At 58.2% G+C, this 13,231-nt stretch overlaps 1 protein-coding gene across 1 annotated transcript in view; it reads right to left on the reverse strand.

Annotated features, from left to right (window-relative positions):
- Positions 1-10,386: 10,386 nt before the first annotated feature.
- IGSF21 (immunoglobin superfamily member 21) overlaps positions 10,387-13,231 on the reverse strand; it is a 239,462-nt gene continuing 236,617 nt past the window's right edge. Inside the window, exons 7-10 of the mRNA XM_047082457.1 lie at positions 12,200-12,285; positions 11,642-11,834; positions 11,208-11,246; positions 10,387-10,460 (exon numbers count right to left, since the gene is read on the reverse strand). Of these exons, the coding sequence (XP_046938413.1) occupies positions 10,387-10,460; positions 11,208-11,246; positions 11,642-11,834; positions 12,200-12,285 (392 nt within the window). The remainder of the gene's footprint in view (positions 10,461-11,207; positions 11,247-11,641; positions 11,835-12,199; positions 12,286-13,231) is intronic.

Below are 13,231 nucleotides of genomic sequence, written 5' to 3' on the forward strand. Positions count from 1 at the left end.
ATCTGGTCCCGGCTTAGGATCAGAAAAGCTGCCCGGAGGCCGCCTGGCACGCACCTGGGCGCCGTGGGCAACGTGGCCCGCATGCCGAAGCGGGCAGCAGAGCCCCGGGCCCAGCCTGGCGCGGCTCGAATGTGCTGGCGCACTGCGGTAAGACCGCCTTCGACTTAATATATGCTAATTCGATTTTAATGGCATTCAGATTCCCAACAGTAGTGCGGCGTTAGCCATGGTAAGTTATAATCATATCTAATTGGTAATTCTAACATAACAAATTTCTTGGATAAATTATTCTTAGTTAATAGTCCCCCAGGAACAACCTCAGCGCGCGCGCACACACACACACACACACATGCACAGGCATATATTTTAGGGGAAATTGAGAAAAAAAGAACAAGGTGGAAGCAGGCTCACGGTGAGGCAGACTTATCTCAGACCTGGACTCTTTTCAGGACCTCAGCCAGAGAGCCCAGTAAAAGTCTTCGGAGGTGTTAGAACCCGGGACCCTCGGAGCAGCTGAAGGCTGGGCGTGGTGTTGCAAAGTCAAGGCTGTTGTCCGACAGACCGTGCCCAGCCCCAGGAAGGGGCCACCAGGCTCAGGCCTCAGCCCCCTGCTGGACCCTGTCACTGGGGAGGCCCGCCTTGGCTGCACAAGCTCCTCCCCCAACCAGATTGGCCCGCCCTGCAGTTTTTCCTGGCACGGATTCCAAGATTCCCCCCCCCCCCAAAGGAGCCAAGTTACTATTTTCTTTACCAGGCAGAAATAGCTCAGTTGGGTGTAATTCCAGAAAAAGGGATGGGGGCGGTGAGCCCACCCCGCTTCCCGTCTGCACTTTGTTGCCTACCTGCGGTAACCCCTGGGGAGCTGCCCGTGACCTCAGTTTTCCCAGCTGTAACATGGGTTGAAACTCGACATCCCTCTCTGTTTCAGCTGTCAGGAAGAGGCCTTTTCTCTGGTGTCGGGGTGAGGGGGCGGGCCCTATTGTAGCAGGCAGAGGGTCTGCCCCGGGGCATCCATGGAGAATGTTCTCTCCTGTTTCTTTTGGGCTGCCCCTGGCCACAGGAGAGGGTGGCATTCATCTCCCGCGGGCAGGGGTTTCTGGCTTGTGCCTGCAGAGGGTGGGTGTCAGGGCGGCCACGTCACCCCACCGAGGGGAAGCAGGAAATGGGGGAGAGAGAGTCACTTCTTACCCATAGCTTGTGATGCCGGGCAAGTCCCTTCTCCCCCTTGGCCCTCCCTTCTTGTTCTACTTACGACACGAGCACAGTCGTGCTCACCTTACGCGGCTGTTGCGTGGACTGACTGAAACAATGCCAGCTGGTAGATGGGCGTTTCTCTCTCCTTTATCCTTTTTCCTTCTCCATCCCCTTCCCCTTATGCTGGGATGATCTGAGGGCACAGCATGACCTTGGGGGAAGGGGAAGGAACCCCACGAGGTCCCTTTTGTCTAGCACTAAAACCTGGAGACCGATGTTATCATCTGTGAGAAATGACAGGTAATATTTATTGAGCACGTACTACACGCCAGGCAGCGTTCTAAGTACTTTCTATATCCCCTGCCTTTTGGCCCTAAGGGCAGGTACGGTTATTACCCTCATTATGCAGACAGGCCACTAAAGCACAGAGAGGGTATGTGAGTGGCCTGAGGTCGCACAGCTAGTCAAAAGCCAAGCCAGAATGTGAACCCCGCAGAGTTGGGCTGCAAAGCTAACCTTCCTAACCACCGCACGGTACTGCCCCTTTCACCGGCCAGCTTGCGATCATTAGAATATTTAGGGCAACCATCTGCCTCGGTCCGTTTCACAGTTGGAAAAACAGACTTTAAGAGAGGTTGAGCGGTTGGCCCGAGATCCCGCGGTGGGAATACGGCAAAGCTACAGTTATTTTTTAAAAATGTTTGTTGATTTATGTTGAGAGATGGAGAGCACGGGGGAGGGGCAGAGAGAGGGGGGGAGAGAGAATCCCAAGCAGGCTCCGTCCTCTCAGCGTAGAGCTCGACGTGGGGCTTGAACTCACGAACCGGGAGCTCATGACCCGAGCCCAAGCCCAGAGTTGGACGCTTGACCGACTGAGCCACCCAGGCGCCCCGGCAAGGCCTGCAGTTTGAACCCGCAACGCTTTCTACCCCCAAGGTCGTTGCATCCCTGGCCCTCACTGTGGATGGGGCGAGCTTGGACTGGGCAGCTCCCGGGCTTCTTCCCGCCCGGCTCCAGAACATTCCCGCCCCGGCCCTGTGCCATCCAACCCCGAGGACATCTTCCTCACAACGAAGCCCCTTTCTGGGTGACGTTCACATTCCAGCCCCGCCTGGTAGCTCTCCGCGGGCCTGGGCTTGGGCTGCCTCGGGGTCGGGAACTGGTCCGTTAGGCCTTGGGGCGAAGGGCTAAATTAAGCCCCTCCCTTCCCCCTCCCCCCCCCCAAACTTCCAGCGTGGGTTATCCGTGGTTTGGCGCAATGGAAAGATCACGAGTGCTTTATCCCGGCAGACGTGGCCTCAGATCTCAGAGCTGTGCCCGTGGGCTGTGTGACCTTAAGCAAACGACTCACCCTCTGAGCCTCTACCTGCTCCTCTGTAAGATAGGGGGACACCTGTCCACGGGGCCAGCGCGCCTGAGCGCCTGGCAGACGGTCCGTGCTTAACGCCTGTTTGCTGTTCTCCAGACAGATGAGGCCACGTTGGCACCCCGCTTGAGCCCCAGACCTGCCGGAAGTCACCCGGAGCACGGCCCTCCTTCCGCGCACTCAGGGTGTCCAGCGTCAAACTTACCACGTCCCCCTGCGTTCTCATTCCGGACCCTTTATTCCTTCTCTGGCTGTGCAGACCAGAGGACCTCTGGCTCGTGATCACGGCTCCCTCGCCCTCCCTACCCACCCTTCCCGGAGGTCTGGGGGCCCCTCCTGAGGCTCCTGCCCTCCCCCAGCCCCACTGCCTGGCCCCGCCCTTGGGATCGCCCAGGCCGCCTCCCGGTGCTACTGCGCAAGGCGTGTTGGTGCCTGGGCGAGTCCCACGGCGCCTCTGAGCTTTGTCCCTGCGTTTGGAAAGTGGGGGACAGACAGCATTGTTTCAAGGGCTAAAGCCTCCAGCCCAGTGCGTGGTACATAATCAAGGCTTCGCACACCCTTCCCCTCCAGCCGGCACCGCTGACCTTCACGGAACCTCTCCCGGGAGCTACTTAAGTAAGCACCTGACTGGCTTCCCTGTGCCAAGAGCAGGCGTCTCAAACTTGACTAGGCCCACGAGCATCTGGGATCTTGTTAAAATAGCGCCTCGGATTCAGCGGGTCTGGGGGGCGGGGGTGGGGCCCAAGGCTCTGCAGGGCCATCAAGTTCCCGGGGGACGCCGATGCTGCTGGTGCAGAGACCACACCGAGGAGCGAGGATCTAGAACTCTCCCCCGGCAGTACTCTCCTCTCTGCTTCTGAGCATCTTCCACGATTCTGATGCTCTCACCCCTGGCTCGAAAGTCTCGCTGGCTCCCTAGTACCTTGTGAGGATACCAGTAGCTAACGGTCGCGGAGTACTTCGGCCATGCCAGGCCTCATCCTAAGTAAGAGCTCCCTAGTCTTTCATCTGACTCTCTGGGATGAATGCTGTGAACCCTGGCAGGCCCATTTTACAGAAGAGGAAATGGAGACACAGAGAGGGTAAGTCAAGTGCCCGTGTCACAGTGATAGCGACGGAACTGGACGTCGGACCCAGCCCCGGTCTGTGCGCTTGGCCACTCTGGGGGGCCCCTCTTACGGCGTTGCATCCCCCCTGTCTGGGATTTAAAGGACTTTCCCTTGGGTCAGAGAAGGAAGTTCCTGCAGGAGGTGGGGTGTGGGCATCGGCTTAGGAAAGGACTCCTCCAAAATGCTTTCTGTGGCCTTGGGGACTGGAGGGTCAGTGGGATTCGAGGCGGAGGGGGGAATGTGGGCCCGGGTGGGGAGAGGGAGAAGATCAGGGGGCAGAGCCCGGGCGGTGGCCAGGGAAGCTCCGCCCCAAGGTCAGTGCAGCTGGCAGCCGGGGACTCCGCTGTGTGTGCTGACATTTCGGCCTGTCGCTGACAGTTGAGCCCGTTTGACAAAAATGCATGTGTTTCGCGCATCTGTTTCCTTCCACCTATCACTTAGGGCTGTCGCTCCCGGAGGAGGCCAAGGGCGTAATTGCTGACATAACAGCTTAAGTGCTTTCTGGAAAACTCTACTCCCCGCTCTGGTCTGTGGCTCTACTTTCCTGGCTGGGCTGCAGGGTCGTTGTCCCTGTCTCTCTCTCTCTCTCTCTCTCTCATTCTCCTTATTGTCTCTCCCTCTTTGTCTCTGTGTCCTCCCCGCCTCCTCCTCCTATCTGTCTGTCTCCGTGTCTGTCTGTCGTCTGTCTCGTCTCATTTCCATCCGCTCCTGACTTCTCAGCTTTCTCCTCATCGCATTCAGTCCCGGCGTTGGTCTCTTCCTGTTTTGCAAGAGCCCAACTGGACGGGAGGGTCCTCTTCCAGAGTCTCCTCCAAGTGACCCCCCCGTCACTGCCCCCTCCATCCGTCATCTGCAAGTCCCTCTGTGGAGCCTCCTGTCTCCCCAAGATCTCTGATCCCAGGGTGAACCTGACCACAGTGTCCCAAGCAGGCTTCCTCGGTCACCAGCCCTCCCTCCTCCCCCCCATACTCCCAGCTTTCCTTTTTGCCAGGAGTCAGGGCTCCTGGCCGAGTCTCCCTGACGCTGGCCACCCATCTTGAGAGACCGTCTGGGGCTGTCAGCACCCCCGCAGGAGCAGAGAACCCCCCCCACCAGGCCCTTATTTTTGGTTTTGTTTCCCCAGCTGTGTGTATGCTTGTACATCCCCTAAATCCTACAGCTTTTCAGGACAGCGACTCTGAAAGGCTGGGTTCCTGTCTTGGTGTGGCACCAGAGCCCTGAGGAGGGGCTGTCCGCATCTCCCCGTGGGCAAGGAGGCTGTGAGCCTGGGCAGAGAGGCCGGCGGTGTAGGCGGGTCTGCAGATCTGCTCCTGCTTGGCCAATGGCTCAGCCAGGGCAGAAGCAGGAGGGGGGACTGTCTCCAGTCTACGGAGGCACAGGGCAGAGGAGCCATGTGACCCCCCCCACCCCAGGGTCCCCATGGCAAAAGAGCAGATGGTGACAAGGGACTGTCAGCAGAGCCGGCCCCGGCCCTCCTCCCCAGAAGGGGCAGCAGCGGGGTGAATGTCATGTGCCTCTCCCACTTCCTGTGACCCGAGTGATGGGGGCACCCCCGGTGTCCACAGCTTGAGAACCCAGGCCACGGAAGGGCGGTCCCATCTCGGAGCCACCGCAAGAGACTGCGAGTGGCAGCCGTGAGCACTTGCCGTTGACGAGCCCAACTGGGAGAGCCCCGCGGACCAGGAGGAGGTGGGCTGCCAGCCTGGCCGATGGGCTGGGGGTGGGGGGATGGGAGTGGCCTCAAGGGGCCTCTGCACCTGCCTGGCTAGCCAGGCACCGCGATCAGTGGGCATCACGGGAGCCCTCTGATGGCACGGCCTGGGCCAGGGGGAAGCTCAGTGCCCGTCAGTGGAGAGACTAGACAAGCAGATAAAGAAATGAAGAATCCACCCGCCCTCTCCGGCTGGGCTCCGCCCTACCCAGCCCGCCTTCCTCCCCTTTGACCCCAGCTCGGAGAAACCACCCTTTCCAGTCTGCTCGGGCCACGAAGTCCTCAAGTTCAGAGCCCAGAGCGGGCGGCCGCCCCCATCCCTCGTGGCACTCAGCTGGCTTTCTTCGGGCGTGTCCCCTGCCACTTTATGTAGTCCGTCCGCTTGCTGCTGAGATATTAATGCGCTTCAGGGGTCAGTGGAGGCCAATAGCCGTGCTGTTAATAGGGCAAAGCAATTCCAATTTCATGCCTACATGGGCTTCCCTCTATTAAGGCAAAGAGTGGGAACAAATCTTTTTTTTTTTTTTTTATTCTTTCCAGAAAACAGGCAAAGGCGTTGTGTGACAGAGGCTTAGGTAAGATGGCTGGCAGGCAGCAGAGGGGGCAGGTTGGCTCATGTGAGACAGAACAGAGCCTCGAGGAAGAAGGAAGTAGGGTGAGGAGGCCGGTGGCACTATGTGGTTGTGGCCTGCTGATCGGGCCTGGATGTTTATCGTGATGAACATCTGACAGCCCCCAACCCTTGAAAGTTATGTGCTTCAGTGTTGCTATCAACCTGCCAAATGCAGGTAGGCAAATATTCACCGAAGGAACGGATCGCGTAGATGGCAAAAAATGGCCCTACGTCTGCCTCTTGCCCCGTGTCCACACAGTATGCAATGGGACTTTGCAGCTCTTCTCAACAAAAAGTCCAGTCTGTTTCTCTGCCCCCTGAAGCTGGGCTGGCCTTGTGACTTGCACTGGTGAGTGAAACGTGGTACAGGTGACGGAGTGCGGGTTCCCCCGGATCACAAGAGGCCTGTGTGCTTTGGCTCTCCCTCTTGCTCCTCGGCCCTCCGTGGGCTGGCCTGCTGGAGGATGACAGACGGGACAGAGCTGGGTCATCTCAGTGAAGGTGACCCTCGACCAGGCAGCCCCCAGCTGACTGCAGATACAAGAGGGAGCCCAGTCTCCATCAGCTAAGCCTGGCTCAGCTCAGCAGCGTGACGAAAATATCGAATGGTGGTTGATGTTGACGATTTGGGGATGTTTGTTATACAGCAGCATTGTGGCGATCGATAACTGATACAAGAGCTGTATGACGGTGTTCCTACTGAATCTGCAGCCCTCGTGCTCCTTGACCCATGGTGAGGACTTCATAAACATTTGTTGAACAAGTTGATGTACTTTTGGAAGTGCTGATGTAACTACTTGTCTCTCCCCCCAGTGCGTAATGAATTGTCCTACCTCTAAGCTTTTGTTCATTCTGTTCTCTCTGTCCAGAATATTCTCTGCCTGGCCAGCCTCTCTCTTTCCTTCTGGCGTCCGTTCTCTTTGGTCTCCTCTGACCCATCTCTCCCACCCCGGCAGAATGGATCTCTCCCACCTCAGTGTGCCAGAGCTCTGGGGAGGTGCTGAACACTCATCCCACTGAGTCACCTTGGTTAGTCGGGTAAATGTCCTCCTCTCTCTAGACCATGAGCTCCCTCAGGGTAGAGAGAACATCTTGCTCATCTCCGCAGCCTGGATGCCTAGGACAGGACCCGGTCCATAGCAGGTCTTGGAGAGGTGCTGATTCCTTCCTTCCTTCCTTCCTTCCTTCCTTCCTTCACTGGCTCAATAGTTGTTAAGCACCTGCCATGTGTGAGGCTCTGCTCCAAGCACTGAGGACACAAAAGTGAATGATACAGACGTGGCTCCCACGCTCAAAGGCTGCCATTCTGGCCAAGGGTAGGGCAAAGGCCCTGAGGCAGACGTGGGCTTGAACAGTTTGAGGAACGGAAAGATGAGCGTGAACAGAGGGGGATGTGTGTGAATGAGACCGGGTCACCAGGCGGGGCTGCGTCCCATGTGGCTCGTAAAGGCTTTGGATTTATTTCCTGCATGGTGGTGCCTTAGTCCAGTGGGGCTGCTATAACAAAATACCACAGACTGGGTGGCTTACGAACCAAGAGAAATTTATTGCTCACGGTTCTGGAGGTTGGGCATCCACGATCAGGGGTTCTGGTGAGGCCGCATTTTCCGGAGGCGGACTGCTGCCCTCTCGCCGTGTCCTCACACAGTGGAAAAAGCAAGCTAGCTCTTGGGGGTCTCTTTCTAAGGGCACTGCTTCTATGTATGAGGCCTCTACCCTCATGAACTCAGCACCTCCTAATACTATCCCGTTGGGCATTAAGTACCAACACATAAATTTGGGGAAAGCAGAGACATTCAGTCTGTGCAGTTACTAGAAACTGCAGTTTCTAGTAAGCCATTGGAGGGTTCTGACTTGGAAGGTGCCGTGGGGTGATTTCTGTTTAAAAGCATCCTTCTGGCTGCTGTGGGTGGGGGGCTGGGCAAGAGGGGAAGCTGAAGACGGGATAAGAAACCCAAGGTAGTGTCCCAGGTTAGAGGTGGCTTTGCATAGAGGGCTGGCAGTGGAGAAGGAGGGTAGTGAATTCAGGATGAGAGTTGAGAGTCAACCCAACAGGCTGTTGGGTCAGACGTGGAGAGACGAAGGCAAGAGGTGGACGGATAAAAGCCAAATGTTTCACCAGGTCAACCGGGTGGATGGGGACCATTTTCTGAGAAGGGCAAGTCTGGAGGAGGAGCATGTACGGGAAGGCAAATCCAAAGCTGAGTTTCAGCCCCCAGGGAGTGGGAGGGGCATGTTAGACACCCACGCGGGGAGGGGCCAATTGTAGCCAGTTGGATTTCTGAGTCTGGAATTGCAGGGAAGTTAGGGGCGTAGAGATTTGGGAGGCAATATGGAAATGAATAGAATTGGCCATCCAGGTCCTGACTTGGCCAGAGGCAAAGGGGCCGTGAAGACAGCAAGGGGGCAAAGCCACGGCTTAATTCCCAGCCTGGCATGTCTGGGGTCTGGAGATTTGGTAGGGACGCCCCCCCCCCCCCAATTCCCCAGCACAATTCCTGGGAGAGGCACAAAGAGCTCAGTGACGTCATGGGGCAGAGGTGGGGGCCACTCCTGGGGACAGGGCCTCCCCCCTCCCCCTTCGTCCTGTGCTTCTCCATGGCAGACACAATGCTCCGTGCTCTCCACTGCATTTCCTCTCCCAGGGTACACAGGAGACCCATTTCCCAGCCTCCTTGCAGTTAGCTGGGGCCACGGAAGTACGTCTGGCCGATGGGAGGTGGGCACAGGTGGCCTGTGGCACCACCAGGCCTGGCCCCTCAAAACACCCTGTGTGATTGGATGGGTTCCCCGTGGCTGCTGTAACACATTACCACAACCTTCGTGGCTCCAAACAAGGCAAATTTATTCCCGTAGCGTCCTGGAGATCGGAAGTCCGAAAGAGTCTTTTGGTACTTAAGTGATCGCAGAGGGCCAGCTCCTTCGGGAGGCTCTCGGGGAAAATCTGCTTCGGTGCCCTCCTGGCTTCCAGGGCCACCTGCACGGGTAGGCTCCTGGCCTCTCACTCCAGTCCCTTGCTCCAGTTGTCACATCTCCTGCTGTGGACATTGACCTTCTCGCCTCACTCTTGAAGGACCCTTGGGATGACATGGGACCCACCTGGAATAACCCAGGTGAATCTTCCCATCTCAAGATCCTTAAATTAATCATATCAGCAAAATGACTTATGTCGTGTGAAGTAACATATACATGGATTCCGGGGATTAGGGTGTGGACATCTTTGGGGGACCATTGTCCTGCCTGCCGCGGCGAGCCTCCGGCCCTCCCCTCCCCCACCCTGGAGATTCCAGAGGCCCCATGTTCTGGTTAGTGTAGCTACAACATGCAAGAGGGCTGCCCGACCTGCATGAACCCCAAATAAATTGTTATTATGCTAAGCCAGTGAGACTCTGGGGTTACTGTGTTACTGCAACATGGCCTGCCCTATCCAAACTAATACAGTCCTCTGTGGGGTCCCCCCGATGACCCTCAGTCTTGGCTACAGCTCAGAGGGGCCAACCCCAACCCTCCCCAGGGTCTCTCAGTCCTTCCCTCTGAGCTAATAGCCGAATGGCACAGGGAATCTTCTCATGGTCGGGTAGAAAGTTCTGGAACCTCTGCCACTGGCTTTTGCGTGATCGTGATTGATGTTGGCTCTGGCCAGGTGACTTGCTTTGGCTAAAGAAGCATTCATAGACACGACAGGCAGATGCCTTGCCTATGGCTGTGGGGTTTGGGTTGCTCCTTGAGCTTTGGTGAGCCACCGTAAGAGCATCAAATGTCGGAGAGCCACTGCCCCTGTAGCCTGGGCCTAGAGCAAACACCTGTGGTGGAGACCTGAACCCGACCATAGCCAAGAGTCCAGCCCAGTCGACCTGTCACCTGAAGCAAAGCTGCCCAACTGAGCTTGGACTAGACCAGCGGAACGGCTTCATCGTGAACACGAGCATACTAATAAATGCGTGTTGTTGCGTAAATTGAGGTTGGGTTGGTTTGTTACGCAGCAGTACTGCAGCAACAGCTGACTGTTACACTCGGCCCCGAAGAGCCTTGCATTTCCTGAGAGTCTCCGGCCACTTCTCGCATCTGGTCGCTTGGACCGAGACAGTAAGCCGCACCTCCGCTCCTCTTCCCAGAAGGAGCGTGCCTTCCGTCCCCTCTGTTACCCCCTCCCCGGGGCCTGTCCTGACACTGGGGGCCAGGGAGTGCCAGTCGCTGCCACAGAACAAAAGACGAATTCAGAGCCGCAGACTAAGGTGGGGAAAATTGTTTCGTTTTAATTAAACTGGTTGAAGAAGCCAAGACACAGACAGAAAGAGACGAAGAACAGACTGGAAATAGTTTAGAAAAGAAAAGAAAACCGATCGCGGCGAAGTCAGCGCGGGGTGGAGTGGCGGGAGCGGCGGCCGGGACTTCACGTCAGCTCCAGGACCACTGTCAGGGCGAGCACCAAGGTGAGCCGGACGCCAGCAGGGCCAGAAGCGGAACCTGTGTCAGGGCGGCAGGGGGCGGGGTCAGGGTCAGGGCCGCGGACCCCCCGATGGGCGGGGCAGGAACGGATCCCGGATGGCAGAGCTTCAAAGGGCCCCAGCAGAGTCTGGTTTCAGCCACGGGATGCACTGGGTTCAAATCCAAGCTCTGCCACCTGTCCCACCAAACTGGGCGTGACCCCTTCCCTGCCCCGGGCTTGCTGGACTGAGCTCAGGCTCCCTGGTGAAATGTGAGATCAGCCCAGTGTGGGGAGGAAAGGGCTGGTGGGCCAGGGAGCGGTGTTTGGGTCCCGTGGACCGGTGCTCAGGTTGGGCAGGAGCTCAGGGAGGGGGGTATAAGAGTCTCCAGCCGAGGCACCTGAATGTGCTCCCCGCTGCCCTGTGGAGTGGTCCCGAGCCCGGGGGCACAAGCCCATGGTCAATGGTGACACATCCTCTTAGGGCCAGGGCGGCTAAGTTCTCTGAGCTGAGTGAGCTAGAGTCATTGTGGATGGTGGCGGGGGGACACGCTAGGTCCCTGGAAACCCCCACTGGCTGATTTCGGGGTGCTGAGTCCCCCTTAGTGCCTCAGCACCCATTCCTGACCACCCTTGACCCAGACTCCGTTGAACCAGAGGGCAACCGCCCGCCTGAGGCTTGAGGCAAAGGCAAGGGTATACGAACGGGACGCTGGGGAGACCGGGGCTGCCCGGACCCTTGCAGATCCCTTGGTTTTTAGCGAGAAGCTCTGAGAGTGAGGACGTACCATTGGAGTCTTCCGTTCCTCTTGGAATATTTGGGTTTTCTGTTGGAAAGGACGGAAAGAGAACCGGCTTGGGGTGACATTCAGAGCTCCGTAAAGGAACCCTCCCGTTTCCAGCACCTGCCATGTGGTATCGCGGGCGCCCTCTCGGGGCAGCCCAAAGCCCCTGTGCGGACGTGGCATCAGGTCTGCTTCCCAGACGGAGAAATGGGGGAGGTCGAGCGGCTTGCCCCAGGTTGCCCGGCTGTGAAGTGATGCGTCCGGGATCCGAACCCAGAGATCCGGCTTCAAGCACCGAACTCCGGTGCCTCTGTGTGGGGCATCCTCGCAGGCAAACTTAGGGGCCCCGGGCCCCGGCCGTTCCCTCGTCCTTGGGACGGCTCCAGCCGGGGCGCCACCCCTGGTCGCCCTCCCAACCCCCGCTCAGGGCAGCGTACCAAATACGATGAGCCGGGTGTGTGTGTCGGTGGAGCCCAGGGGGTTCTGGGCTGTGCAACGGTACATGGAGCCGTTGAGCTCGGCGGGAACCCGCTCCAGCACCAGCTCCTTCCCGTCAAACTCAGCGCTGCCATCCAAGAGGCGGCTTCCGACCCGCGTCCAGGTGAACATGGGCTCCGGGAAGACTTCGTTCTGTGGGTCGGGGGTGGGGGGGGGAGCGTTGGGTCACAAGGGGAACCATTCTGCCAGAGCAGGAAGGGGTCAGAGGCATGGCCTGGCCGGGGCTGGACACACGCTGCCATCCGATGGGGCAGGAGTGGCTGCCCGGAACCCCAGCAAGAGAAGGACTCCAGGGCCGGAAAGGATGCCAAGTCCATGAGCTGGGTCTGCGCTGGGCTCTGGATGGAGAGCAAAACCTTGCCCTTCCTCATCAGAGGCCCTTCCGCCTCACCGGCTGGGGGACTGAGGTCAAGGGAAGTGTCTTAGAGGGGTACCGGTGACCAGTGGTGTCCCTGTCACCTCCCACCACCCTTCCAGATGCTCGGAGTGAGGCCGACCTGAAATCCGTGGACCAGAATCCTCACTGTGTCCCCGACCCGGGCTCTGCTGGGTGTCATCATGATTTTGGGTCCTTTCGGGGCAACTGTAGGGAGAGGAAGGCCAGGTCAGAGAGGCATGCGTATATATGGAGAAGGGGAGACTGAGCGAGGAAAGGAGGCACGGGGAAAGCGGGAGAGAAAGTTCCAGTCCAGCAGCGAGCATCCGTGGGGGGAGCTGCCACTGAGCCAGGAGCTCTGACGATGCCCATTCATCCATCCACGGTCCCCGAGCCCCTGCAATCAGTCCGACCCTGAGACCTGGGATTCAGTGGTGGTGCACAGAGAGGGCAAGGGACTTGCCGAAGGTCACGCAGTGAGTAGGAGCCAGGACAACACTCAGCTGTCTCCCTTCTGACCCGATGCTCCTTCTACTAGGTAATCTGCCCAGTGGGGTTTTTCTGGAATCCCTAGATTGGAGGTACGGGGGGGTAGACAGGTGTGGGGGGGGGGACCATCTCCTCCCGTCGGCCCTTGTCCTCCCTGCCTCTTTCCTCACCTTCTGTATCACTTCTTTCAAGGCCCTTTATATCGTGAGCTTGGGGGACAAGACGCCCGGGGCCTTGCCGTCCTGCGCACAAGAGAATGTCAGGGCTTGGGAGAGCCACCGGGACCTCTGAGCCCGTCCCCTCAGGATCAGATTGGGAAACCGAGGTGCAGGAGTAACAAAGGGGCTTATCCAAGGTCACCCACGCGGTTAATTTCCCATGTTCCCTGGGGCTCTTTCCCCCAGACTCATTGAGTCATTCAACAGGCAATTAGTGAGCCACTCCCGTGCCAGGCTCTGGGCGGTGCGGGGGGCACGCAGTGTGGGCAAGCCAGGTGCCTGCCGGCTGGGAGCTCACACTTGAGTCGGGCACACGTTCCACGCACAAGCGAGTGCACAGACGGGAAACCAGTATGCAGATGCTCTGCTCACACGGAGGGTGAGTGCCGGCCAGAGTCTCCTCCAAGGAAGGTGGCATTTCAGTTGAGACACGAAACTCCTGAGGA

Source organism: Lynx rufus, unplaced genomic scaffold (assembly GCF_022079265.1).
Source record: "Lynx rufus isolate CCGP_SWC_20201006 ecotype Redwood Valley unplaced genomic scaffold, mLynRuf1.p SCAF_2, whole genome shotgun sequence".
In the NCBI taxonomy this organism is placed as follows: domain Eukaryota; kingdom Metazoa; phylum Chordata; class Mammalia; order Carnivora; family Felidae; genus Lynx; species Lynx rufus.